Genomic DNA, 26,822 nt, shown 5'->3' with positions numbered 1-26,822 from the left:
ACAAGGTTACATTCCTTAATCAAGATGAACAAGCCTGTCAAGTGCACTAATAAAATAGATTGAATTTAAGTCAAACATGGTCATACTGTATTACACCTTTCTTCATATAACCCAGAATTGAATCCCATTATGCTGATATGGGCAAGTGTCCAGAATGGCATTTCTGAACATAATGTGGTGTTCAGACTGGATGCATTACAATAATTTATGGTGAACAAATTGCTTCAATTACAAATGAGGACTGGAAGTAAAATTTGTGAGCACGTAATAAAATTTGAAGATCAGTAATTTCAAGTGAAGGTTTATTGGACCATGGTAAACATAAATGTGGAAAGTGAAATGGACAAAAATAGTGACAGTGACAGAAGCAATACTGAAACTGCAAGAGAAAGAGATACTAAAACGACAGACACTGCCAGCAGGAGTGAAATAGAGATAGATATGATGAAACAGTGTGAGCAGGATTCTCTAAGAGATTTACTATGCGTAGCAATAGTGACAGTGAATTATCCATAGTCTTCCATCAAGTGATTAACATACTGAGTTATGTGTAATGTGCAGTTATGTGTGTAATTACTGGAAGGATTTGTGAAAGTTATCTCAACAGGAATACTAGAATTTATTATAAGATTGTATGTTTCATAAGGCATGCCTTGTACAATATCCTCACTTATACTAGTCCTCGTCACCTTCCACTACAGCACTCTTCCTGTCCTGCACTTAAATGAGTGTTCTCCACAAGTCGCACAAGCTCTACCCAGAGATTGTGACTTGTCTTCAACACATCAAAAGCAATGTAAAAAAGAAACCTACACTGCCTGATATCTTTCTGATGTACAACATACAAGCAGACAAGAGTAAAATATATGGTATATCTAGAGAGTAACATAGGACCATTCTGCTGGAATCAAATGCTGGATAGAGAAAGCAGAGTCCATCTTCATTAGCATATGGCAACTTCTATCCTGAAATGATCTCAAAATAAGAGAATAAAAAAGTGCTATGTCCCCTCCACCTTACTAAATACTGTGGAGCCTGATATATTTTATAACCTACAGACAAGAGAATCCAAACCTTCAAGATGTGGACATAAAACAGTAAATTGTACAGTTCCTGTGGGTCATGTATTATGGCAACGATGGGATAGGAAAGGGCTAGGAATGGAAAGGAAGTGACCATGTCCTTAATTAAGGTACAGCCCCAGCATTTACCTGGCATGAAAACAGGAAAGCACAGAAAACCATGTTCAGGGCTGCCTACACTGGGTTTGACCTATTATTTCCGGAATACAAGCTTACAGCTGTATGACCCTAACCAAGTGGTCACTTGCTGAATACAGATAGATTGTCCACTGTGACTAGACTTCATGTGTATTGAGAAGCTAAAGGTCAATTTGCAGTGTTCCTTAATCTTGCATTTGATTTAATAAATTCATGCAATCTTATAAGTAAGCGAACAAAGGCTGCAAACAGATATTCCAACAGGCCAAAATCTGTACTGTTATTGAAAAATGCATAAGTTATCCTAATAATATTAGGCTAACTGATGGTCCGTCCCTCTGTAACAAAGAAAATAACTGCAATGAATGGAATCATTTCTGATTTGTTAAATGTGTAAGGTCTTGCAGAAACATATGTCTGGGGAGAGGATTCTGTACTAAGATACCTCCTCACATGGAGGTTAAGCCAGGATCACCTGGAATTCATCCTCTCATGTGTGGGGAACAGAGATGGAAGTAAAATTCTGGTCAACTCAAAGCTGCATACAGTAAGTTTCTCACTGGTCAGATCGACCCATCTTGTAATTCTACTGTGTGTTATTGAAAGGTGCTGTTTTGTTGAACCCTGGCCTTGTACAGACAATTCAACAAGAAACTGATTTTGTCAGACTTCATCAAGATTAAGTCACCAGTTATGTAGTCCTTTCTTTATATAGTGAATATGTTGATTATAATGCAGTGTAAGATATATCCCTAAATCAATTAAATATGTGCAGTATTTGCATCTCTTGCAGTGCTACATAATATCAGCTACATATCCGTACTGGCAGTACTGAATTATACACTTACAAGACTTTATATCACCCCCCTAATCAATACAAACTTCCAGGTAACTTGACTGATAACTTCAGGCCATGCTGGCAATAGGTGAAAACACGGACACTGTACTAATGAAACTCTTATCTTGTATTGAATATGAGGTTCTAATAGAGTCCTATAAAGACATAATTTTTTTGTAATGCACAAGCACTGACACATGTGGTTTAGTGCAGCATAATGAGTCCACATGAAACATATCCTCTTCTTATCATCATGGTTGAAATGCACAGTATGGAAGATCTGACACAATTATTGTTATTTGTCTCAGTGCTTAGACATTCCTGATTTCCTATAAGCGTCAACTCAAAAATTCTGCAACAGGCCACAATTATTTTTATTATTATCAATATTCCAAATGGCTAAATTAAAATGAGAAGAAACATTCCTTGAAGATTTTGCTTCATGCTTATTCTAATAGCAAGACTCCTCCTTAATGGGGCTGATGGATCAAAAATCACCATCAAGGATGTGAACTAAAAGTGAACCAACACTCAAATCAGATAGCAGTTGTGTATATCATGTAATAAATGATTGTATGTAAGAATGCATTTAGTATTTTGTACTCCATAAAGAATAGAGGAATCTTCGGATAACTTCAGACCATATGTATGTTGGGTATTCAGCCCGAAGGCTGGTTGGATCCTCAACAGGTCCACCATTAGCTGTCACAGATGGCCTAGGTGTCACTGATGAGGTGTACTACAGAAATGAGGAGTGAATTAGTTTCCCGTTCATTTCCTCACTGAGCCAGAAGTTGCCATTGCATATCAGTCTGCCAAGCCCACTGAAATGCGTGTACCAACCTACCCTATGAGCGACATTTTCACACCATTCATAGCAGGGACTGGCTGCATAAGGAATGGCATTACTAGCATCACTCATACCTCAGTCACTTTCATATTGTCAAAGCCAAGGATAAGACTGAGACAGGTCAATGAAAGTAACAAATTTATTCCAGCCCATACCTGAAGACAAACACTACATCTTGCCAGCTAAGGCAAAACTTCAGACCATGCTGCCAATAGCGGCAAACAAGGACACTGCGCTAATACGATTGATATACATGAGCACATTAAGAAATGTTCTGTTAAAGGAATAGATACATGCATACACACATCTGCATTACAGACAGTTACTCCTTTCGATGTTCAGTCTGCAAGCTTCTGTGTATTTTCTAATCACCAAAACAATCCCCTATTTCTAACTAGTTATATATCTCTTATCTTTAAATCATAAGAAACTGAGTCTAATCATCAATGCATTGGTCTCCCCATATTCCTCTTACCCTCCATGACCAACTCCATCATTCTCCTAGGTAACCTATCCTGCTGTTTGCCTTACGTGACCCCACCATGATGCGCTTCATGACTACAGCTCCATCCATTAAGTTCAATCCTAAGTTAGCCTTTATCTCATCATATCAAGTACCCTCATGCCATTGTTCCCACCTGTTTTACCAGCAATCATTCTTGCTACTTTCATGTCTGTTACTTCTAAGTTGTGAATAAGATATCCTGAGTCCACCCAGCTTTCACTCCCATAAAGCAAAATCGGTCTGAAAACACTCCAATATACAGAATATTTTGTTCAGGAACTGACTTCATTCTTCCTGAAGACTGCTGACTTCAACTGTTAGCAGACTGCATTAGCTTGATTCAAGTTCACTTACTATATTACCAGCCTGGGAGTACAAACATCCAAAATATTTGAAATTATCCACATGTTCCAACTTCATATCCTCAATCTGAGATACAATTATCTTGGATGTCTTACCTACTGACATCAATTTAGTCTTAGAAAGGCTAATTTTCATACCAAACTCATTGAACCTATTTTCAAGTTCCAAGATAGTAGACTGCAGGCTTTTGGCAAAATCCGCCAGTAAGATAAGTTGTCAGCATATGCCAGATTCCTTACAAATTTACACCTTACTGAATCCTTTCCTGCCATTTTATACCTTCTAGCAGATGATCTATGTAAACTATGAAGAACAAGGTTTGTCAAAATTCTGGCGAATACAGAAAATACAACCCCATTATGGTTTGAAACCACACTGCTTTTCATCCCACATCACCTGAACCACTGATCTCACCCTCCCTTCCCAGATGCCAATGAACACGTTGCCCGGTATACTGATTATTAAGATACCTTGATAAATTGGTGCAATACTTCCCCTTTGCTTGCTTATAGGAAGGTGCAATTAGAGCTTTCATCCAATCTGAAGGTACCTTACTAACACTCCACGATAATCTTATTTTATGAAGCAATTTCAACATTTTCTTCCCACTATACTTCACTATTTCAAGTATAATTCATTTATTCCTGCTGCTGTATGACAATGGATTTAATATACCATCCTTTCCAATTCCTTAAGAGGAAGTTTACTAACATCATTGCCCTCTTGACACAAGAGTTGAGAAACAATAGGGATTGAAAATCACATATGACACGGCGATGTTGCAAGGAAAAGAGTACATTCTATGACTGAGAAAATTATTCGTGAAGAATTAATTTGAAGAGTATGATGCTGTGCTGCAACAATGGGCTAAAAATGGTATATTTGAAGAAAGACATTATGAAGGGGCTAGAGGTAAAGGCTACTGTGCAACTGTGCGAATTAGTACATATTTGACACATCCAATAAAAGGAAGAGGGAGTTCTCACTGAATGACTCCATGAAAAAAGTCCGAACTTAATTGAACTTATTCCCTCTGTTCTGTTCAGATTTAGAGAGAGGCCAGTGGGTGTGATCTTGGACATAAGAAAGACATTCCTACAAGTGTCATTAAAGAGGTTTGATCAATTTCTGTGGTGGGAAGATCATACTCATAGGAGCTTACATCAATGCCGGGTGGATGGAAAAGTAGCATGTATTTTTCAGGGACAGCAGATTCAATCCCTCCAGTACTGGGGCTGTTAGGTCATGTTGCAAAAATAAGGGAAAAAATGGAAAATTCATAACAAACCTGTAACAACATGAATTATATTATCTATCTTTGTCCCCACTGGTTTCTCCTGTCCTTTGTCTCTGATTACGCTGTTAAAATTTGAACGAAGGTTCCAGCTATTCAATACTAAATATATGTCATACAAGCTATAAGTTTACAGCATATTATTCATTTATTCATAGTACCAGTTTCAACACATAAGACTGTTATCTACAGCTTAAAATTGCAAAATGGACAAGTAACACATTAAATTACTATAAGGAATATATGTGCAATATGATATAAAGTACATATGATGACAAATTCTCACTGAAAAATAAAATAAAATGTAAGTAAAATGTATGGTGGAATGTTGCAATGCATTATAGGCATTATAGTCTGTTGTGGTTGTGAAACTGTTGATGATATGTGAGTTTAAAATCTTGATGTACTCATTAAAATGTCGAAGTTAAATTGAAGCCTACTCCACTGTTGATATCGGTGGAGATATAGGTCAAAATCCAGTAGTCAATATGGTCAGTAGGTTCTTCCGTTAATTATTTGTTCATAGCCAGCATATAATAAGTGGTGGGTTAAATACAGTTTTAGTTGGACTAAGATTGTCTCAGTTCAATGAGGATAGGGAAGCCTAATAAAAAAACTAATTAGATGAATAAATTGGTTAAAATGATGCCGTAGGTTCTGTAGCAAGACATTAGGGAGCAGAAAATAAGTTGGGATACAGAGGTACTATAAGAAATAAAACACATCTTCATAAAATGGAATTAACAATTACCTTGTAAAGCTTGTATTACTATACCGAGATGATTTACCTTGAGTGACTGTAAGGAAGTTTTGTTAACTTCACACAGTATGTGATGCTAGTAAATATGCTTATGTTGCAGTTGTATCATCCAAAAGCAAGCATCATGATGAAAGCAGTCTGCAGCTAATATTCACAAAAAAGAGGGTAGCACCATTTAAGAGAACTGCAACACTTCAACTAGAATTACTTTTCTGCCTTATTGGTGTTAGAATGTTAACCACTATGAAAGACAGCCTCAGTCTCGTTGATGTGCACTGCTATCTTTGGACACTGCATTGATGTGGATACAGAAGGCTGTTTTTGTACAAAATAGAGTGAAGGAAATATTGACTTATTCCCACAGAGCAGAGGAAGACTTTTTCCAGGTGATTTGCCTTCACGAGTTTGTGACATGGATGAGTTTTAGAGTAATCAAAGTGGTGGGAAGGTCCTGGTGAAGGCTGGAGAAGAAAAGTGGTCTTGCGATGAAGTTGCCGTGTAAGAGGACGAAGTTGATCGTGAAAGAGATAAGGAAACTGTGACTTATGTTGTCCTCTCTGGGGAGCCTCCATGGAATCTGGAAAATTCCTTTTCTATATCATGATTGCCAGAATGGTCACTGGAATGTTGTGGTTTACTAATAACAAAAGAGGAAATGCAAGTTAAAGACTTGCGGGAGAGAGAACGAAATTGAAAAAGGCATCAGGAAGGTTACTCACTTGATTCGTTCAAGAAGAAGTTTCTGAGGAGAAGGGATTTCAAGCTGGAAGTTACTTTGCACGATCTAAGATTGTGACGGAAATTTGTGATTGAAAACGAAGAGTACTGAAAGGAAAGATAGTGAGGACTTCAGATGCCCTACAGTACTAACGACTAAACATTGTCTGGTGCAACTTCTAATTCATCAGGAACATGTTAGAATATTAGTTTATTGGTTATTCATGGAAAAGGAGCAGCCAGGCCATGCTGTCAAGATATGTGAGATGTAAAACGGCACAAAGCTAAGACGGCAGATGCTGATTCTGGAACTATATCGGAAAACAGAATGAAAGATGCTGTGGTATTTGAGGTGACAGGTGTAGACTTTGCTGGGCTCTTGATACTGGAAGTAAAAACAAAGGTGTGGATTATGCTTTTTACATTTGTCGTGTATAGGCCAGTGCACTTGGAAGTGGTCACAAATTTTATAACAAATGGATTTTTACAAAGTTTTCGAGGGTTCATCACTCAATGAGAAAGATCACAAGTGTCTACAACAACAATAGAGGGCTAATGATCTTAGACGATAGGCCCCTTTAAACAACAAGCATCAACAACAATGGAACAAATTTCACTGGTACAGGTAATTTGTTTTGAACTGTCGACTAAAACCACACAGAAAGAGAGTCCACAATGCAACGAATACAATAGAGGATTAACCCCTCCCTAGCAGGCTGGGGGTGTGTGGCTGGTGGAGAATTCTGATTCAGACAGTAAAGAGAAATTTGAGATGCGTCCTCTGGAGAGCTTCACTGTGTTATGACGAGATGACGACCCTACTGTTTGAGTGTGAATCTGTGATTAAATCCCATCCTCTTACCTACTTGCCTGAGAAGCCTGAAGATCTCAACCAACTTTCACCTTCATGTATTATGCAAGGCGTAGTCTGCTGGGGATTACTATATTTACATCAACTGGATTCTGTGAAATTATCAAGATTTTGATTTCTACAACAGTTGCAACAAGAATTTGAGAAGAGTACCTAAGTCACTTGATCCAGAAGCAGAAGGGGATGTGGTGCTGGTTATAGCTGATGGAAAAACGTGGATAGACAGGCCATTAACACGGGTGAATTGTATAGTGGGAAAGATTTCAAAGAGTTTAGAGGTTGAAAACATTGTCAGGTGTGGTGACTAGTCCACATCAATGACTTGTGAAACTGTAAGTGAGGATGCTAATGATTGTCTCAGTAAATTTCACTCTTATGAACAGTCTGACTCATCAGACTCCTCAAAGTGTTATTATGACAGCACGTCTACTGTTTCAGGTGAATATATAAAATAAGATTTCCAGTAAGATTGGTAGATTTCAAATAAGGTTGGCCATGTATATTTTTTGGGAGAGTAAAATCACTCTTTCAGGTTTCACATAAAATCCCCAGTCAATTCATGGACATTGAAATGATATTGAACCTAAAAATTATGCGTGGATAAGAGGATTCTAAATGTGGATTCAAATACATCCAGTAGTTTTTCAGTTACAAGAATTCAAACAACAACAACAAAAAGAAAGGCAAGACCCCAAAGCTAAAACACATTTATGTATCATTATTACACCTGAAATGGATAATTATAAGAAAATGCTGTCAAAATAATCAATATATTGTCCCCGTTAAAATTGGCGATATTGTGAATATTTTCAACAAGTGGAAAGTAAAAGTTTTATTGTCTGCTTGGAACTGCAGCGTGTCATTTGGGGAGTAGTGGCGAGCTAAGAACGAGTTTTTTTCGCCGTTCAGAGGGGTGATACACGGCCAGGACTGTGCCAAGGCCAAAGCAAACCACGTGACTACCGCTGTACGCGCGCAACTCACAGTTGGATCTGGAATAGTCTGAGCCAATAAAATGAGACCATCAGCCAATTATCCTTCTCGTTGGAGATCACACCTCCCAGGCTGATAAGTAAAAAGGCCTTGTTACGAGTAAATCGCTCTCTGAAGCTCTGAATGTCTCTCTGAATATCCTTCGCCGTGTTGCTTCGCTGTACTGCCGTGTGGGACACTACGTTATAGGACCACGTGGGGAAATAATTCCAGTTTCAAGTCGACGCCCGTTCTGCCAGAATTTAGCGAAGTAATTAGTGAATTCTTATAGAATAAAACACGCCTTAAGAACCAAGTTAAGTGTGACTGTGTAGACGAGTTATTAATATTCGACGTGTGCTTGTGCAAAATACTTAATCTTGTCATCTCAGTTACAGCTTGTGACCGGAATTCTACGGAAGTCGTCTTAGAAGTTGAACACTTCAAGATGGAAAATTCCACAACCACCGACAACACCACTTCATCGAGGGACACCTGCTACAAAGCCTCCATGGAGCTGTAAAATGTGAGGCGTATCTGGTAATTGGAAGGAGACTGACCGGAGGAAAATGCTGGAATAATTGACTGTCGACGGGAATAGAAATCCATCTAAAACTTGAGTACCTTTTTAATTTAATTTATCTGTCTTACCTTTTGTACAACTAGAGGTCTTTCTTCTTTAAGTCGTAGATCTATTAGTTTGTTGTAGTTAGAAATATGTCATTTTTCCACTTCTTAAGGTGTCGTGGTAGACTAGGTACGTGTGAATGAAATTTTGAATCTATTAGAGTAGACAAGTAGGTTGTCTTTGAATGATTTCCCATGCTTAGGAGCTTAATATTTAATAATCACTAACCACACGATAAATCTACTTCCCTTGTAATGTTGAAAGTTACTGGACTGAAATTTACGTGTACATTTTGAGTGAATAGGGTCGAACCTAGTGTCTTTCAAGATCACTTGTTGTATTTATGATGAAGTCATCTAATTTTATGGTATTCCACGAGGATCAGTAGATGTAATAATCACTAAATAATAATAATATTGACTAAAGATCGGGTAAAACAGAATTAAACGCTCGTGAGCCATAAATTTACAGTAGAGTCCTTATATGTGAGATTGAATGTGCTCTGTTCATGAAGGGTCTGGAATATGACCAATCCTGAGGGATATTTGTTGTATAATTGAGCAATTGATGATTTAATGATGATATTTGACTTATTCTTGTGTATTGGGAGCGCAAGATAGATTATAATTATTGGAGCACGTGTTGCGAGTGTATTTCACAAGTAGGGAATAAAAATAGTACTATTAAGGCTCACGCTCGCGATAGTTTCAACCTGTAGCCCAAACGATGGTAGTGCTTATGGATTTTACTAGAATCTTCCATTATAATTTCAAGAGTTAGATGAACTTACATTGATATGTGAAATGTGTTTCTACCAAGTGATACCCATGACTTCGATCACTAGTCACTATTAATGATGAATAATTTCAGTACACAGATTATTTCTGCTAGATATTACGCGACCTGTCCACTCGTAAAAATCATGAATAAACTTGCCAAAACAGGATTCGATGTAAATAATGTACATAAAAGACGTGTTTCCTAGTGTGAATGTGTGTGTGTGTATGTAAATATGTATATTTCTCTTGTATCATGTTGGTCCCATTTAATTTGATCTGGTCGTGCACTTGCTGCGACGCAGATTACACTCATCGTTGTGTGTTGCCTTAAGAAGTAATTTTCATGCCCTTAAGGGAAAATTTTGATCAACTTAAGTCGAGGAAGACTAGAAAAGGATTTATTTTCTTCATTAGCGAGATTTAAAAGGAAAGATCATCTCGTTATCTTACGAAGGCACTCGATTTGTAAAAAAAATTTATTTAACTAGCTCACACGTTGGTAACGTAAATTTCTGACACATTTATAGTTGAACTTTGAAATATTTTAAGATTAATTTGAATGGAAATGCAATACAAAGATCAGAAGTAGAAGTTCGTTTGCCGCATGATTATTTTGAGTTATGGTGAAACCAAGTCATTAATACTTAATTGAAAATAATTATTCTGGAATGCTAATGACGATCGTTAGGTAAATGATGCAGTGGAAAATTAATAAGAACACGATCGTGTGACAGTGAAACATAGGTTAATTAAATGATGAGGAATTAATAATAATAATAATAATCAGAATAATAATTAATTAATTTTGAGAATTTTGAAATCAATTTTCATTTTCTACTGAAGTTCATGTTGGTGTCATTGACTAATATTAAATACCGTAAATGATAAATTTAGTTGAGTTCATCTTAAAACCACGTGTTGAGACTACTATGAATTGGTAAAGCTTTGAACACATTTATTGTAAAACCCTCGTTAGCAAGACAGTTGTTAATTATTTTATGAACCTATATGTTAATTTATTTAAATTCTTTCAATCAAAAATTTTGATTTGGAAAGGCAAGAGGCCTAATTTTTCTTTGGTTTTCATTACAGCACAGTAAGGCTGGAGATTAAGAACACGTGTCACTCTAAATCGAGGAAGAAATGCAATATTATGGAAGTTCTATGTAAAAATCAAAAACATCAGCAAGGATATTTTCATTTGTTGTTTGCTCATGTGAATAAATGTCAGAGTGTTGTTTTAACATTTCTTTTTATCCTGCTTGGTCATCAACCCTTAACATCCCTTAAATGCCTCTAGAAAGTGATAGCCAACGATTGAACGGTCCACCTTGGGATCTCTCGCTCGCTGGCTGGGCTTAGCTCGGGAAAAATGGGGGCAATATAGATACGTTGTTATAATTTTATTTACACAGATTACAGTCATTACTAATATGCATGGCTTATCACTCCATGGACTAGAATGATGCAGCTTTCCATGTCAATGTATCCTATCCTACCAGCTTCTTCTCTAACTAGTGCAGTGTTTTCCCCAGAAATTTTGTCAGCCGAGTATCAGGAATGAGTGGCCAGGCGGGAAATATGACGTACTAAAACGGATATGAAAAAATTTCAATTTAGTCCCCTCAGGGCATTCAAACTAACAGACAGGTAACAGTAACTGCAAAGTTGAACTATTTTAGTGTTCTTATCATGAACAATAACACAGAGTATTTTGAACTTTTTATATTGTACTGCTCGTTCATAATCATTCAACACCAGGGATTACCATTCAATTGCTGTGGAGTGCCATACGGGTTTGTGATGTCATCCGAAACCCCTAAACATTTAAACCCTGATGTAATTGATGTAACTGTGCTGAAAATAATGATAGTAAATTTAACTTAACAGTTTTACACTATGTATTTAGCACATATCCGGGTTAAGTTAGAAGGGTGGTCTGCAAACACAGCAGGGCAGTGTGTTGATTAAAAAGGTCTTAGAGCATTGTATATGAACTTATATTTACTACAATCCTTTTATAATACTAACGCCATGACCTGCCCTACCATTCTAAACCACCGGACTTGCTCCCAAACTAAATTCCTGAAATCCTGCAGGACTTTGTTTCTGAAATGATAAAAATAACAAGGTTGTCACACCATTCATTCAGTTGTTGCAGATTTCATAGAATGTTAATATAGGTGTTGCAGTACCTACAGCCACACAATCAGGTCAGGTGATACCAGTGTTGTAGTATCATGGTGAAAAAGGATGTCAGAAATTTTTCCATTAACTGGTTTTTGAATGAAGTATAAAGTGACTTTTCATATCAGTGGAATTCTTAACCATATCACTATCCACATGAGCCCTGTAAATTCCACACCACAAGAGGGAATAAGAGTAGTACTCCCCTAGATTTATCTATCTGTGCAATCTCAAAAGCAACGGTGTAGGAAGCCTTAAGAGCAGGGTGACAGTTATGCCGTACCTTGAAGCACTGCAGTTATAGTTATCTTAATTCTGGTAATTTCGAAGATCCAACAAGTTGGGACTGAATCTTACTGATGAATAGAAGTTGTATTGCTACCTGGATGAGTAACTCTCAGGCGCTGGATTGGACTCAGCACTGAGAACGACCTGGTGGTGTTTACATATCCTTCTAGGTTGCATCACTTTTGTTGTTGTGGGGAAATATTTTGATGGCATTCTTTAAGGACCTATACTGAGTACTACAATTTCAAGGACACTAATTTCAAAAACTGCCCCTACTGCTCCATCCAGGAGTGCCATCAGCATTGCCAACAAGCCGTGACCAGCCTGAGCAAGCCATAGATTGTTCAAGTAGAGGAGTATAAATAATCCATGTCCTCCCATAACTCTCTTAAATTTCTTTTTCAGTGACCTCCACAACTGTTGGATGTTCTGCTTGTTTCTCATGAATATAATTCACAAAAACTCAACAGAATGGTTCATAGTTAATGTAGCTTTATCAATAAAAAAGGAAAATTGAAATTATGTGGAAATAGACAGAACAGAGCACAAGAAATTGTACAAAAACAACTAAAGACTTGAAAAAAGTACACCAAAAACTTAATTATATAATTAAGTGAAAAATCCAGTTATCAAAGTTGACCATCAACGTTATAAAATCTATCAATCAGGAGAAGAGATGAGAAAAATCAATAATGAGCAAACTCCTCATATACACGTGTATATAAATATGCTGTTGCCAAGGAGGATAATGTAGAATGATCAATACTGCAACAATGGACTCAATCCTCCCACGATTATAGGTGAAAAGGACCCAATCTCTCACAACCAGTAATTTTGTCATGAACAGTAACCTAAATGTCACTATAGTTGTTTTGCCAAATGAGAAAATGTTCATAGGACAGGATCCTGAAGCAGCACTAAGTTTCAGGTACTGATATCTCAAACTCACTGGGAATCTTACCTGTAGGTAAGAAGAAGGTCCTCATTATCTAAAGAACAGGGCCTGGTCAGTTAATTTATACAGAAAATGATTAGCGTTATGTAACCAAACACTAAACTATCCATGGGAAAAATAATGTCAACAACTATCCACTATTTCATATAACAATGAATGACATCCAGCATGCCATCACCACTTATCTGATGGCCACCGACAGCGACAACACACAGCACACCTATCAAACTACCACCTAGGTTTGTCATGCCATGAAAGGAGAATACAATAAAACATCTGACAACATACCTTTTAAAAGTTGGAGAGTTTATGAATCTTGTTTTGCACTGAACATAATTCCAAAAGAAATACTTTGTAGCATATAGCTCTGAAAATGTTTTGAATATCAATTAAGTTCCAATCACTATGAAGTAATCAGGCATGATACTTACTAAGGATGTACTTGCCATGCCTTCATGCCAGAGAGGTTCCTCCTTGATCTCTATTTTCTGGTCCATTTCACACTGCAACAGAAATTGTTATAAGAAAATGAGCCAAAAATTATTTCCACTGATGTTTACTGAACAAAAAGTACCACAAATATGTATTATTATTAACATAATCATTAGGTTCAGCGTTTATTGGCCAATGAAGTAAGCAGGCAGGCCTGTAGCTCTCCATTGTTTTCAATGTCTTTATCACAACCAAACAGCCTACCCTCTCCGATGGAAATCAAATCACAGGGACAAGGCCTTTATTTCAAACAGCCCACAGGCACTGGCTGGGACTGACTGCTAGCAGTACATACTTTATAAAATGAAGAATTCACTTCTGCTTTAGCAGATTAGCAATCCCTATTTGCTAACAATGCGGGATCATGCATTTGGTCTGCCACTGCCAAGCAAAGGCTTACAGAGGCATGCCTATGTAACTGATGAGCCCAAATGGCATGTCTGGGTGAAACTTTGCAAATGTACACGGCCTCACAACCTAAAAGATGGTTTTATTCATGAGATATTAAAATCTGCCAACTTGATTTTGACTGGTATTATGAAAAGGGGGCTGTCTTAATACTGAAAACTCCTCATCTCTATTGTTAATGGCAATTAGGAAGAGAGTTTGCCACTATGGTAGAAACTCCTGAACTCTGTTCTGAATGGTGGAACAAAATGTGGCCTGCCATTATCATCAAAACTCCATAAAAGTGCACCTTACATTGAAAACAGTGTATGGGGTCCTCCCCATTTTCTTTCTCGGATAGTGCTAAGGGACAAACAATTTAATTTAATCTTACTCACTGCGTGTACAATCATTTACGTAGAAACTTGTATACAAAGTAGAACACAGTAGAATCACAGGTACACTAGCTAGGTTGTAAAATTTCTTTGAGGAATGTTTGGGATTATGAAACCACATGCATAACTGTATGCCACTCACAATTTTTTTGGAGCTACTTGTTTCCATTTTATGTCATTAACACTATCATTGTTTCCTCCCTTATTTTTTATAAATTTTTGTTTAATGGGTTACTTGTATTACCGGTACTATCAAGGCAATCTTTTCTTAACCTGGCACTAGTGGGTGGTGAGGGAATCGATCAATACTTGATTTAGTCGCACTGCACAATTATTTTGCACCCATGACTCTCCTTTTACATATTCAAACTTTATTATCTTCTGCATCATTCTGCGAATATTGCATGTTGGTGAAGGTTCGCTGTTGTCATCCTTGCAGTTCAGTGAGATTTTCCCTCACCTTGCACTTTTTACATGTTTACATTAGTATTTCTGGCATTGTTGAATACTGTAAATATATTGACTATATTTGCAAATATTGAAGTGTGGTGGTCGAGAATGCACATACACTGTTGTAATGGGTAGATCGCCGGGCTGAGTGGCTCAGACGGTTAAGGCGCTGGCCTTCTAACCCCAACTTGGCAGGTTCGATCCTGGCTCAGTCCGGTGGTATTTGAAGGTGCTCAAATACGACAGCCCCGTGTTGGTAGATTTACTGGCACGTGAAAGAACTCCTGCGGGACTAAATTCCGGCAACTCGGCGTCTCCGAAGACCTTAAAAAGTAGTTAGTGGGACGTAAAACAAATAACATTATTATTATTATTATTATTATTATTATTATTATTATTATTATTATTATTATTAATGGGTAGATCAAGTGGAAAATGAGATAAACAGGAATGAAGAAGCACGTAAAGATTTAGAATATATAACTGACATTTGCTATTATAATATAGGACAAATTAAACAAAGTTTTCTGGAAATAAAACAGAACCTGTCACAAATTCTGAGCAAATGGTACAAAACAGACCCTATACACAGGGAAGGATGCAGGAACAACATGGGATGTACACTGCAGAAACACAACACAAAATACTATGCATAGATATCTTGTGAGACATCCACCAAGTGCCATAGGAAAAGCATGAAATGAAAATTCAGCAATGGAAGCATGGCATTTTTTTCCCTGCAGACACTACTAAGCTAAATGTGCATTATACCAATCTCTAATTGGCAGACATGCGTAAAGGAGTCACCCATTAAAGACATGTTCATGATATGATTAAACAATGAAGAATATCCTACATTTCTAAATAAAATACCATAAAACTACAATAATTCTTATGAAAATAAATACAGAAGCTTACCGATTAAATCTAAAACCGTACTCTAATGATTACATTTTTCATTCATTTCATGCGTGAGAGAAGATGTGTCCACTTCTGCCCCTAGTAACCTCATCCCCTGTGCCGGGATAAGTAATGAAATTTTATATTAAGCTACTAAATTCCATGTAAAGCTTTTCAGTCATTCTGAATCTCCAATAACGCTATGTTCTTATAATTTTCTTGCATTCAGCTAATGCTTCTCCTTATCATGTCCACCCTTCTTTCCTTTGGGGGCTGCGATTAATATGTATCTGCCTTCCTACTGTTATTGTATCCTATCTTCTTGAGTTTCTGTGAGTGGGCTGCCTTTTGTTTATTGGAAACAGATTGTTAATTGAGGGTGATGTGTCTGTGATGGTGGGCACAAATTTATTTCCTTAATTGTGAGAAATGTTGGAAGTTTTTTTAGGATTTAGATTTTGTGAGCTTCTCTTGGTGATATTATACATACATACATACATCATCATTATAGACTGTTATGCCTTTCAGCGTTCAGTCTGCAAGCCTCTGTGAATTTACTAAACGTTGCCACAATCCTCGATTTGCAACTAGTGTTGTGGCCTCATTTAGTTCTATACCTCTTATCTTTAAATCGTTAGAAACCGAGTCTAACCATCGTCGTCTTGGTCTACCTCTACTTCTCTTACCCTCCATAGCAGAGTCCATTATTCTCCTAGGTAACCTATCCTCCTCCATTCGCCTCACATGACCCCACCACCGAAGCCGGTTTATGCGTACAGCTTCATCCATCGAGTTCATTCCTAAATTAGCCTTTATTTCCTCATTCCGAGTACCCTCCTGCCATTGTTCCCACCTGTTTGTACCAGCAATCATTCTTGCTACTTTCATGTCTGTTACTTCTAACTTATGAATAAGATATCCTGAGTCCACCCAGCTTTCGCTCCCATAAAGCAAAGTTGGTCTGAAAACAGACCGATGTAAAGATAGTTTAGTCTGGGAGCTGACTTCCTTCTTACAGAATACAGTCGATCGCAGCTGCGAGCTCACTGCATTAGCTTTACGGCACCTTGATTCAATCTCACTTACTATATTACCATCCTGGGAGAACACACAACCTAAATACTTGAAATTATCGAACTGTTCTAGCTTAGTATCACCAATCTGACATTCAATTATGTTGAATTTCTTACCTACTGACATCAATTTAGTCTTCGAGAGGCTAATTTTCATACCATACTCATTGCACCTATTTTCAAGTTCCACGATATTAGACTGTAGGCTTTCGGCACAATCTGCCATTAAGACCAAGTCGTCAGCATAGGCCAGACTGCTTACTACATTTCCACCTAATTGAATCCCTCCCTGCCATTTTATACCTTTCAGTAGATGATCCATGTAAACTACAAACAGCAAAGGTGAAAGATTACAGCCTTGTCTAACCCCTGTAAGTACCCTGAACCAAGAACTCATTCTGCCATCAATTCTCACTGAAGCCCAATTGTCAACATAAATGCCTTTGATTGCTTTTAATAATCTGCCTTTAATTCCATAGTCCCCCAGTATGGCGAACATCTTTTCCCTCGGTACCCTGTCATATGCTTTGTCTAGATCTACGAAACATAAACACAACTGCTAATTCCTCTCGTAGCATTTTTCATTTACCTGGCGCATACTGAAAATCTGATCCTGACAGCCTCTCTGTGGTCTGAAACCACACTGGTTTTCATCAAACTTCCTTTCAACGACTGATCGCACCCTCCCTTCCAAGATGCCAGTGAATACTTTGCCTGGTATACTAATCAGTAAGATACCTCGATAGTTGTTGCAATCCTTCCTGTTCCCTTGCTTATAGATAGGGGCAATTACTGCTTTTGCCCAATCTGAAGGTACCTTACCAACACTCCACGCTAATTTTACTACTCTATGAAGCCATTTCATCCCTGCCTTCCCACTATACTTCACCATTTCAGGTCTAATTTCATCTATTCCTGCTGCCTTATGACAATGGAGTTTATTTACCATCCTTTCCACTTCCTCAAGCATAATTTCACCAACATCATTTTCCTCCTCCCCTTGAGCTTCGCTGTTCACAACACCACCAGGATGATTTCCTTTTACATTGAGAAGATGTTCAAAATATTCCCTCCACCTCTCCAGTGATTCCCTGGGATCTATTATGAGTTCACCTGTATTACTCAAAACACTGTTCATTTCCTTTTTCCCTCCCTTCCTAAGATTCTTTATTACTGTCCAGAAAGGTTTCCCTGCTGCTTGACCTAGCCTTTCCAGGTTGTTACCAAAATCTTCCCATGACTTCTTTTTGGATTCAACAATTATTTGTTTCGCTCTGTTTCTTTCATCTACATACAACTCCCTATCTGCCTCAGCCCTTGTTTGGAGCCATTTCTGATAAGCCTTCTTTTTACGTTTACAAGCTGCTCTCACTTCATCATTCCACCAAGATGTTCGCCTTTTCCCATCTTTACACACAGTTGTTCCAAGGCATTCCCTGGCTGTTTCTACTACAGCATCCCTGTATGCCGCCCATTCACTTTCTATATCCTGAACCTGCTTAATGTCTACTGTTCGAAACTTCTCACTAATCACATCCATGTACTTCCGTCTAATTTCCTCATCCTGGAGATTTTCTACCCTTATTCGTTTGCAGACAGATTTCACTTTCTCTACCTTAGGCCTAGAGATACTTAGTTCACTACAGATCAGATAGTGGTCTGTATCATCGAAAAATCCCCGGAAAACTCGTACATTCCTAACAGATTTCCTGAATTCGAAGTCTGTTAAGATATAGTCTATTATGGATCTGGTACCTCTAGCCTCCCATGTGTAGCGGTGAATAGCCTTATGCTTGAAGAATGTATTCGTAACAGCTAAACCCATACTAGCACAGAAGTCCAGCAAACGCTTCCCATTCCCATTAGCTTCCATATCTTCCCCACATTTACCAATCACCCTTTCGTATCCTTCAGTTCTATTCCCAACTCTCGCATTGAAATCGCCCATTAGCACTATTCTATCCTTGCTGTTTACCCTGACTACGATGTCACTCAATGCTTCATAAAACTTGTCAACTTCATCCTCATCTGCACCCTCACATGGTGAATACACGGACACAATTCTAGTCCTAATTCCTGCAACTGACAAATCTACCCACATCATTCGCTCATTTACGTGTCTAACAGAAACTATGTTCCGTGCAATGGTATTCCTGATAAAGAACCCTACCCCAGACTCTGCCCTTCCCTTTCTAACACCCGTCAAGTACACTTTATAATCTCCTATCTCTTCCTCGTTATCTCCCCTTACCCGAATATCACTTACTCCTAGCACATCCAGATGCATCCTCTTTGCTGACTCAGCCAGTTCTACTTTCTTTCTTCCATAAGCCCCATTAATATTGATAGCGCCCCATCGAATTCCATTTCGTTCGCCAAGTTGTTTCCTCAATTAAAAATATTTTTCTTCTAAATAATATTGTTTATGTATTTGTGCCTGATTCTTGGTTTCAACAAACTGGGAATTTATTAAGTATTCTCCATTTTAATATATTTCAGATTATAACCATATTTTAATAAGGGATCACTAATCATTATCTTAATTTACAGGAAATTAATTGTTTTTAACCTACTTACCTACATATCATGAATCATGTCCTGTTTTACTATTTCAAATGTACTATTCAAGTTATTTTAATTTATAAAATCTACTGTTAAAGGTAATGGGTGTTCTCTTATCTTCCGTTCACACAAATGTATAGAACTTATTACAATTCATTTTGCATTCTTGTTCACACCCTCTTTATTGCTCTCCAGGGAATGGGCCTGTTTTCGCCATCACTTCACTTGAATATTTCTGGAATTTGGTTGCCTTCAAATGGTAGGTCTGTTACACATTGCTCCTTGAACTTGTGATTTTGCTTGTTTTTTATGCTTATCGAATGGTTTTCACTAGTGACTATACATCACACCGACACAGATAGGTCATATGGTAACGATGGGATAGGAAAGGGCTAGGAGTTGGAAGGAAGCAGCCGTGGCCTTAATTAGCGTACAGCCCCAGCATTTGCCTGGTGTGAAAATGGGAAACCATGGAAAACCATCTTCAGGGCTGCCAACAGTGGGACTCGAACCCACTCTCCCGCCGGATGCAGGCTCACAGCTCCGCGCTCCTAACCGCATGGCCAATTCGTTCGGTCATGTGGTTTTGATGGGCTCTGTTTTGCTTTCTTACCTTATACTTCCCTAAATTTTCTGTTCACACATAGAAGCAGTAAGGGGTAACACAGACTACAGTGCTGGGGTGGTGCAAAATAATGCTTCAGCATAAGGGATGACACTGTGCAGAACTAATAAATGAAGGGAGAACATGATAAATCAATTATAACTTCTTATCATGAAATAGAAAAAATTAACTAAGCCTGATTTCTTCCTTTACTACCACTCCTAGATGGTTGCCTGAGATATACATTTTAAGAAAATAGGTATACACACCAAAATAACAAATGAAGAGATGTAGTAAACACGAGGTGGACAAGTTCAAATACCACTGGACCAAGCCAGAATTGAAACTGAGTCATTCAGTCCAGCATGCATAACAATAGCTCCAAAGAAAAGTAATATCAGGAAACGGAACTTGAGCTACACAGGTGGAAACAGTTTCACAAAACATGAGGTAGAGGATGTAATAAGGACGTTATACGAGTCCGCACCAGGTGATACTGATGACAACATAATGAAATAAATAGATAACTTCTAGATGACCCTGTTTAACAAGTGCTTACTTCTCAAATGCTTCTCTGTATTCCTCATTATTAACCTACTATATTTTATCTTTATCTCACGTTTCTCCCCTTTTCTTGCATTTATCTGCCTTTCTTCCTATCCTACATTTTCCACATCAAGAGTGAAAAAGTATGAAGCTGGACCCGCAATGATTTCCGATGTCCGCCCTCCTGATGAAGCTGAGAAGCAGAAACCAGCCTGTCGGAGGCTGAAAGGAGAGGAATTTGGATTGGTGAGGAGAAAACCTGTGGCAATGGAGATGGTTGTTATAATTTGGTGTTATCATGTTTGCCTTCATCTCCTCTTTCTTCCCACACTGAACTCCGATTATGTTCATCCTATCATCTGTTCATTTTTTTGTGACATTTATTTGTTCCTCTCAATAATTATTGCACCTTTTGTGATTGACCCATGCTCTAAACTTTTACCTTCTCAATTTTTTTTAATCTGATATAAGATCTGTCAAGGTGGCGCCCGAAGGAGTGTTAATGCCCACCTTCATCCTGAAGCTGGGAAAGAGAACTCGTTGGACACACACGCACTCTCTCTCTCTCTCTCTCTCTCTCTGTATGAATTGATTTGACGATTGTTTCTTTCCAATGCTTATTCTTCCCTCTTTTGAATGCTGTAGGTTAGACTCAAGACAAACCATCAAGTGACCGCCCCTGCTATCCCTGTAGACACATAAGCAGCCTTAACTGTCACCCCAAACAAAGAATGCATCTGCCTCCTCTTGCAATCAGAAATAAAACCATTCTTGTAAATAACCTCATAACCTTCACCGGCTCAAAGGGCAAGAGAGAATTTGAGGGAATGAAAGAGCAGGCCACAAAGCCAAAACAGCACCCAGCTATCTACACTTCATTTCCTATAGCTCAATATCAATGACAAGATGCAGGAATTTACTGAAATAATGAAAATCCATAGCTTGTTGCCAGTCATTTAACTGGGTCAGGAATGGAATGAATGAAGCCACCATCTAGTGGCAAGGATAGGAACTGTGCTGGCTACCAAAGCCTGCTGAAATGATATTGGAATGAATGATTACAGGGAAGACCAGGGAAATGAGAGAGCCTCTACTTTGTCCATGAAAAATCTTACATGGATTGAATAGGAATTAAACCACAAAACACAGTGGTAAGAGCCCAGCATGCAGCTGTCTGAGCCATCGAGGCTTTTACTGAAATAATATTACAGCAAAATCTTGACTGAAACATATATCAACTCACAGAATGTTTCTCACATTAAACTATTCATTCCAAGTATCTCTCATAGACTTTCTGTTGAGCGTAATTACATCCAAATGCAATTCTTTATAAACCAAGGCTGCATTACATCACCCTATGGCGTATGCATATATATATCACGCATTTCGAGTATGCATGGACTTGAAAATTATTTAAAGGTCGTTCGAGTACCGATGGAATTGTACACGATTCATAAGAAGCGGGTTCTTACTAGTAATACCGTTGACGAGCGCTCAGCGGTGATTGTCAGACTAGATCAAGTGTGTATGTAATTATATGAGCCATAATATATACCACGTCCTACATGAAGGTAAAGGCAGATGAAGAAAAAAGAAGCGCCATTAGCATGTAAAGTGCGTAATAATCAACCGTAGTTGACATCACGACAGATGTGGGCTACACTGGAAAAAGCTAAGTCTACATTGGCGGTATGAGTGTTCCATTTGAACTGCGTTCAACTGCCATCTGTGAGTGCGCCGTGAACTACTGGGTCGAACGGAGAATTATCGATCGAGCACGACAATAGATGTGTGGTTGTTTTTTGTTTTTCTAGTTGTTGTTTGAGATCGATGAAGGAACACTCTTGCAACCTGGTCGTAGATACTTGGTTTTTAAAAGGAACCCACTCAATAAGAAAATAGAAGAGCGAGATGTGGGTGATTTTCGATCCAGGTTAAGATTGTGGCCAAACGGCCACTAATTCTGGTTGGATTTGTGGTTTGTTTAACATCTTATATTTACTTTGGAGAAATTGTAAGTACCCTGCATGAAGAAATCTGCATGAATACACTTGCCTACTGAGGTATCTCCAGAATGCTCAAGATATTTTGTTTGGACTGAAAGGTTAAAAGATTCGAATTGCGCGTATGTTTTAAACTACGGTTATCAAGAAGAATTCCTTTGATCACGCGGTAGCCCCTACTCTGGCGTTAATAAGATGTAATTTTTCCTAAAATCGGGACTCAGATTTCTTATGTGATTGTAAATTTTTATTTCAAGTCTTTCTTGTAACACTTAGTTAAGCGTTGTTCGATGGATCACAAATTAAAATAGGTAGGTTGGTGTTGTTTGGTCGATGTCTATCTGATGTTTGGAAGCCATGTTTTAATCGTGACACGTGATTCGTTTCAATGGGAACTGTTGTAAACAAACATGGACTCCCTGTGTTGATAAAAACAGCTGATGGCTGTCGATTGTATCTTTGATCCGGTGTGAGGACTCGTATTGTACTCCAATTTTTTTGCTGGAGGCTTTACGTCGCACCGACACAGATAGGTCTTATGGCGACGATGGGATAGGAGAGGCCTAGGAGTTGGAAGGAAGCGGCCGTGGCCTTAATTAAGGTACAGCCCCAGCATTTGCCTGGTGTGAAAATGGGAAACCACTGAAACCATTTTCAAGGCTGCCGATAGTGGGATTCGAACCTACTATCTCCCGGATGCAAGCTCACAGCCATGCGCCTCTACGCGCACGGCCAACTCGCCCGGTATACTCCAATTTACTAATCCTAAAATTGAAATACGTCTTCCTTTCCTATGATTTAATTTATTGATGATTCGGTTCTATTTCGCCTAAAACTTGGTAACATTAACTTGCCACTTCAGTTATTTCACTGAATTTATACTAGAAGTGTCGAGAGACAAGTCCCAATTTACCGTTATTTATTTCACTACTGCTCAACTAATTAAATTGATTGATTATCTTGGTTTTCAATGATTGTGATCCAAAGGTTTATTTCTTATATTTTCAAGGGTCGACCCAAGTTATATTATCTTTTCTTTTATTGTGATGATAATTTTCTTCATTTCCTCTAATCATCGTATTGTAAGCGCGAAAGTTATTACTGTTCTTGAGAATTGAAATCCTGATCCATTAAAGTTAGTATAAATTCTTTATCTGTGTTTCCTTATAGTCAGTACATTCTCTTGGTTTTTGATTCACATAGCCTCTAGCACCGTGTGTTCGTTTTTCACGCTTCTTTTTCTTCTTAGGATCTGGTGGTAATTCATTTCCGTTGTTTTTTAAAGGTCCAGTGTTGCCCAACTGCTATGGACTGGGAAGGTTTTGGAGACACCAAGGTAGAGTTGGCTCTTATACTCTTGTGTTGTGACAACCCATCCACAAAATGAACATAATTACTTCCCCAATTTGTGACAGCTCAAATAAAACATGACAAATCGCTTACCACATCATGAAAAAATGTACCCTCATTGCAAGGGAATACCCTACTGTACCAAAGTCTCTTCGCATATCTCAAGTGCAAACACATCACATCAAAACTCCCAGCATTTTAAGCTTCATCACATCAATCTTGTCTAAGGTTCAAGAATAACCCAACTGCACTGTAACGCACAACTATAAAAACCACATGGTATCCTTTCAATCTGTTAATTAAATATTAAAAACAAAAACCCAAGTGATGTTTGCCATCTTCTGACAATATAATATTACTTCAATATTAATCCTTTTGCAATATTACATTTACAATACACCAGGTTATGGTTTCTGGGAAAAAATTCACTGTCAAATTGTTATCATTATCGAACGGTAGATATAGATCCACCTATCGAATACCATTCATTTAATATTATATCTTATATAATTAGTACTAGTTTCAACATTGCTACAATTGGTCATCTTTAGCCATTATCACATTGGAAATACATGAATACATATAACGACTAATAAAAAAAAAACAAATTGGTATGTCTTAAGTAAAACTTATATCTAAAACAGTGATGAAATGTCTGAATACACATTTAAAATTGAAACTAAAATAACACATTAAAACTGTTGTGACTTGTGTTGTGTTGTCTTGAATTGATTTTGGAGCTGATGTTCATTGTCTGACTACCAATGGTACACCTGCCCCTTATATGTAAATGAAGCACCTTGAAGAATGCCACCTAAAAATCTAAAACTTGCAAGAACTAATACAAGATGTTTGGAAATTAATCTACAGATATCTCTACTATAAACTTATGTTATGCCCTCTGGTGTAAAGTTTGACTGTTAAAATTGTAAAATAATTTTGTAGTCTGAGGTTTCCTAAACTGAATTGGGTATTCTTTGTTTTTGGCATATTAAATTTCAAACACTTCTCTCTCTTCCCGACAACTTAAGAGGTGGGCCACTAGAAAATTTTGTATATTTATTTTTCATCCAATCAAAGGTTTCTGGTACTTATTTTTTCACCCAATAAGAATTAGGGGTGTTTCAGGCCTCACCCCAGAGTTTTATAGAACTTTCCTCTTGGGTATAAAAGCTGGCATATTTTCGAACCAGACTGTCTTACTAATCGTTCCAATCGAAAGAGTGTGTGTTTATCAAGGAGGTGGAGGCCCCTCGTTCATCTTCGACAAATCCATCAGCTCAAGGTAATGGCAGTCCTGGTTTAACTACGTGATAGTCTTTGAAAGCTAGCTACCTCAAATGTAAATTTCAAACATGTGGTGATGATGATGATGCTTGTTGTTTAAAGGGGCCTAACATCGAGGTCATCGGCCCCTAATGGTACGAAATGAAATGACAACAAAAGGTTCAAAATTATCCACTGATCAAAATAAAAAATAACATGAAGAATGAATGGATGGACATGAACCCAAAAAACTAAAATACAAAAAACTGTGGATGCGACTCCAAAAAATATCATAAATAATAGTATTACTGACCAAGGGACCTCTTATAAAGACAACCCTGAATCGAGGATGCTTGATGTCTAAAGGGGTCCAAAATCCAGGTCAAGGCCCCTCAGAGTGGTACTTATCGCTAGTAAAGTAGAACCATGGTATAGATGGGAGCTCAAGAGAAGAGTTTCGCTAGGAATGTGGCCGGGAATGCGTTAGCCCTCGCTTCTCCCCTCGTCCCTGGCTTATCGTCTCCAAGCTGGTGTATGTACTTGCGTTTCTGAAAACGTTCGCCCTAGCAGTCGCAGTGTCCTCAGGTGGTGTCTTCCTGCAAGGCACGACGTATTTTTGTATACCGCAGGTGGGCAAAATTATTCATCTATTAATAGACTACATCTGACCAGCGAAATATTAAGACAAGGCAGTTTCCAACTAATAGTAATCTAGATTATTTTCCAGTGACACTGGGAATTTATGCCATCTTCAGAATTAGATTTTATCACGGGCAGAGTCCATCCTCAAGGTGCAAATCGAAAGAGCTTCTGTTATTATTTTTTATTTTAATATATATACTGTATTAATTATTATAATACTTTTTACATATTTTTACAAACTTATCGCCAATGTCCGATGACGGTTACATTACTAGAAGAAGACGATATTTATTTCCTATATTTCATATGTAGTAAGTTTCATGAAGTGAGCTAAAGGCAGGTCAATTTCGTTCGTCAGTGTGCCGAGTTACGAATGCATTCTCTCTCAAACACATGTCCCGGCGTGTTCGTTACGTGAAGAAAATAATAATAATAATGATAATAATGAACCAGATTGAATATGTGCGCGTATAACAATTTTATGATTACGATCCAATCATTCAACTCATCCAGACATGCAGTCAGTCATTCGGTTAATATATAATGTCTATTATAAGCTAAGGAGAAATATGTTCGGACTCTTAAACGAAATTACACTAATTAATAATAGGAGTACCGGTAAGATACATGTTGTCCTAGACAATATAACACTGTTAATGTCTAGGACAAAAAGAAATAAAATTTAAAAACTACAATTTAGAGAATGGGTGTAGGCTAAATAGTGATTAGGGGTAATTATGATGTTTAATGTAGTAATAGATATAAGAAGAGCATTCATATAAAAAATATCAATAAATGATTACTCTGCCCTCATTTCCAGGAGATCTGGAACTAGGGGATGGGGTTATTCTATTCTACTATTCTGTATAACAATGTTCTCGCTTGTGCGTCACGAAGTCTGTGCCGCAGGGGTTATTTTACGTGT

At 37.8% G+C, this 26,822-nt stretch overlaps 1 protein-coding gene across 1 annotated transcript in view; it reads right to left on the bottom strand.

The window, feature by feature from the left end:
* LOC136885055 (uncharacterized) overlaps positions 1-26,822 on the bottom strand; it is a 93,630-nt gene that overhangs the window by 42,135 nt on the left and 24,673 nt on the right. The window contains exon 3 of the mRNA XM_067157449.1: positions 13,659-13,730. Within this exon, the coding sequence (XP_067013550.1) occupies positions 13,659-13,730 (72 nt within the window). The remainder of the gene's footprint in view (positions 1-13,658; positions 13,731-26,822) is intronic.

This window comes from Anabrus simplex, chromosome 13, assembly GCF_040414725.1.
Source record: "Anabrus simplex isolate iqAnaSimp1 chromosome 13, ASM4041472v1, whole genome shotgun sequence".
NCBI classification, from domain to species: domain Eukaryota; kingdom Metazoa; phylum Arthropoda; class Insecta; order Orthoptera; family Tettigoniidae; genus Anabrus; species Anabrus simplex.
This window is presented reverse-complemented; position numbering and strand designations above follow the sequence as displayed.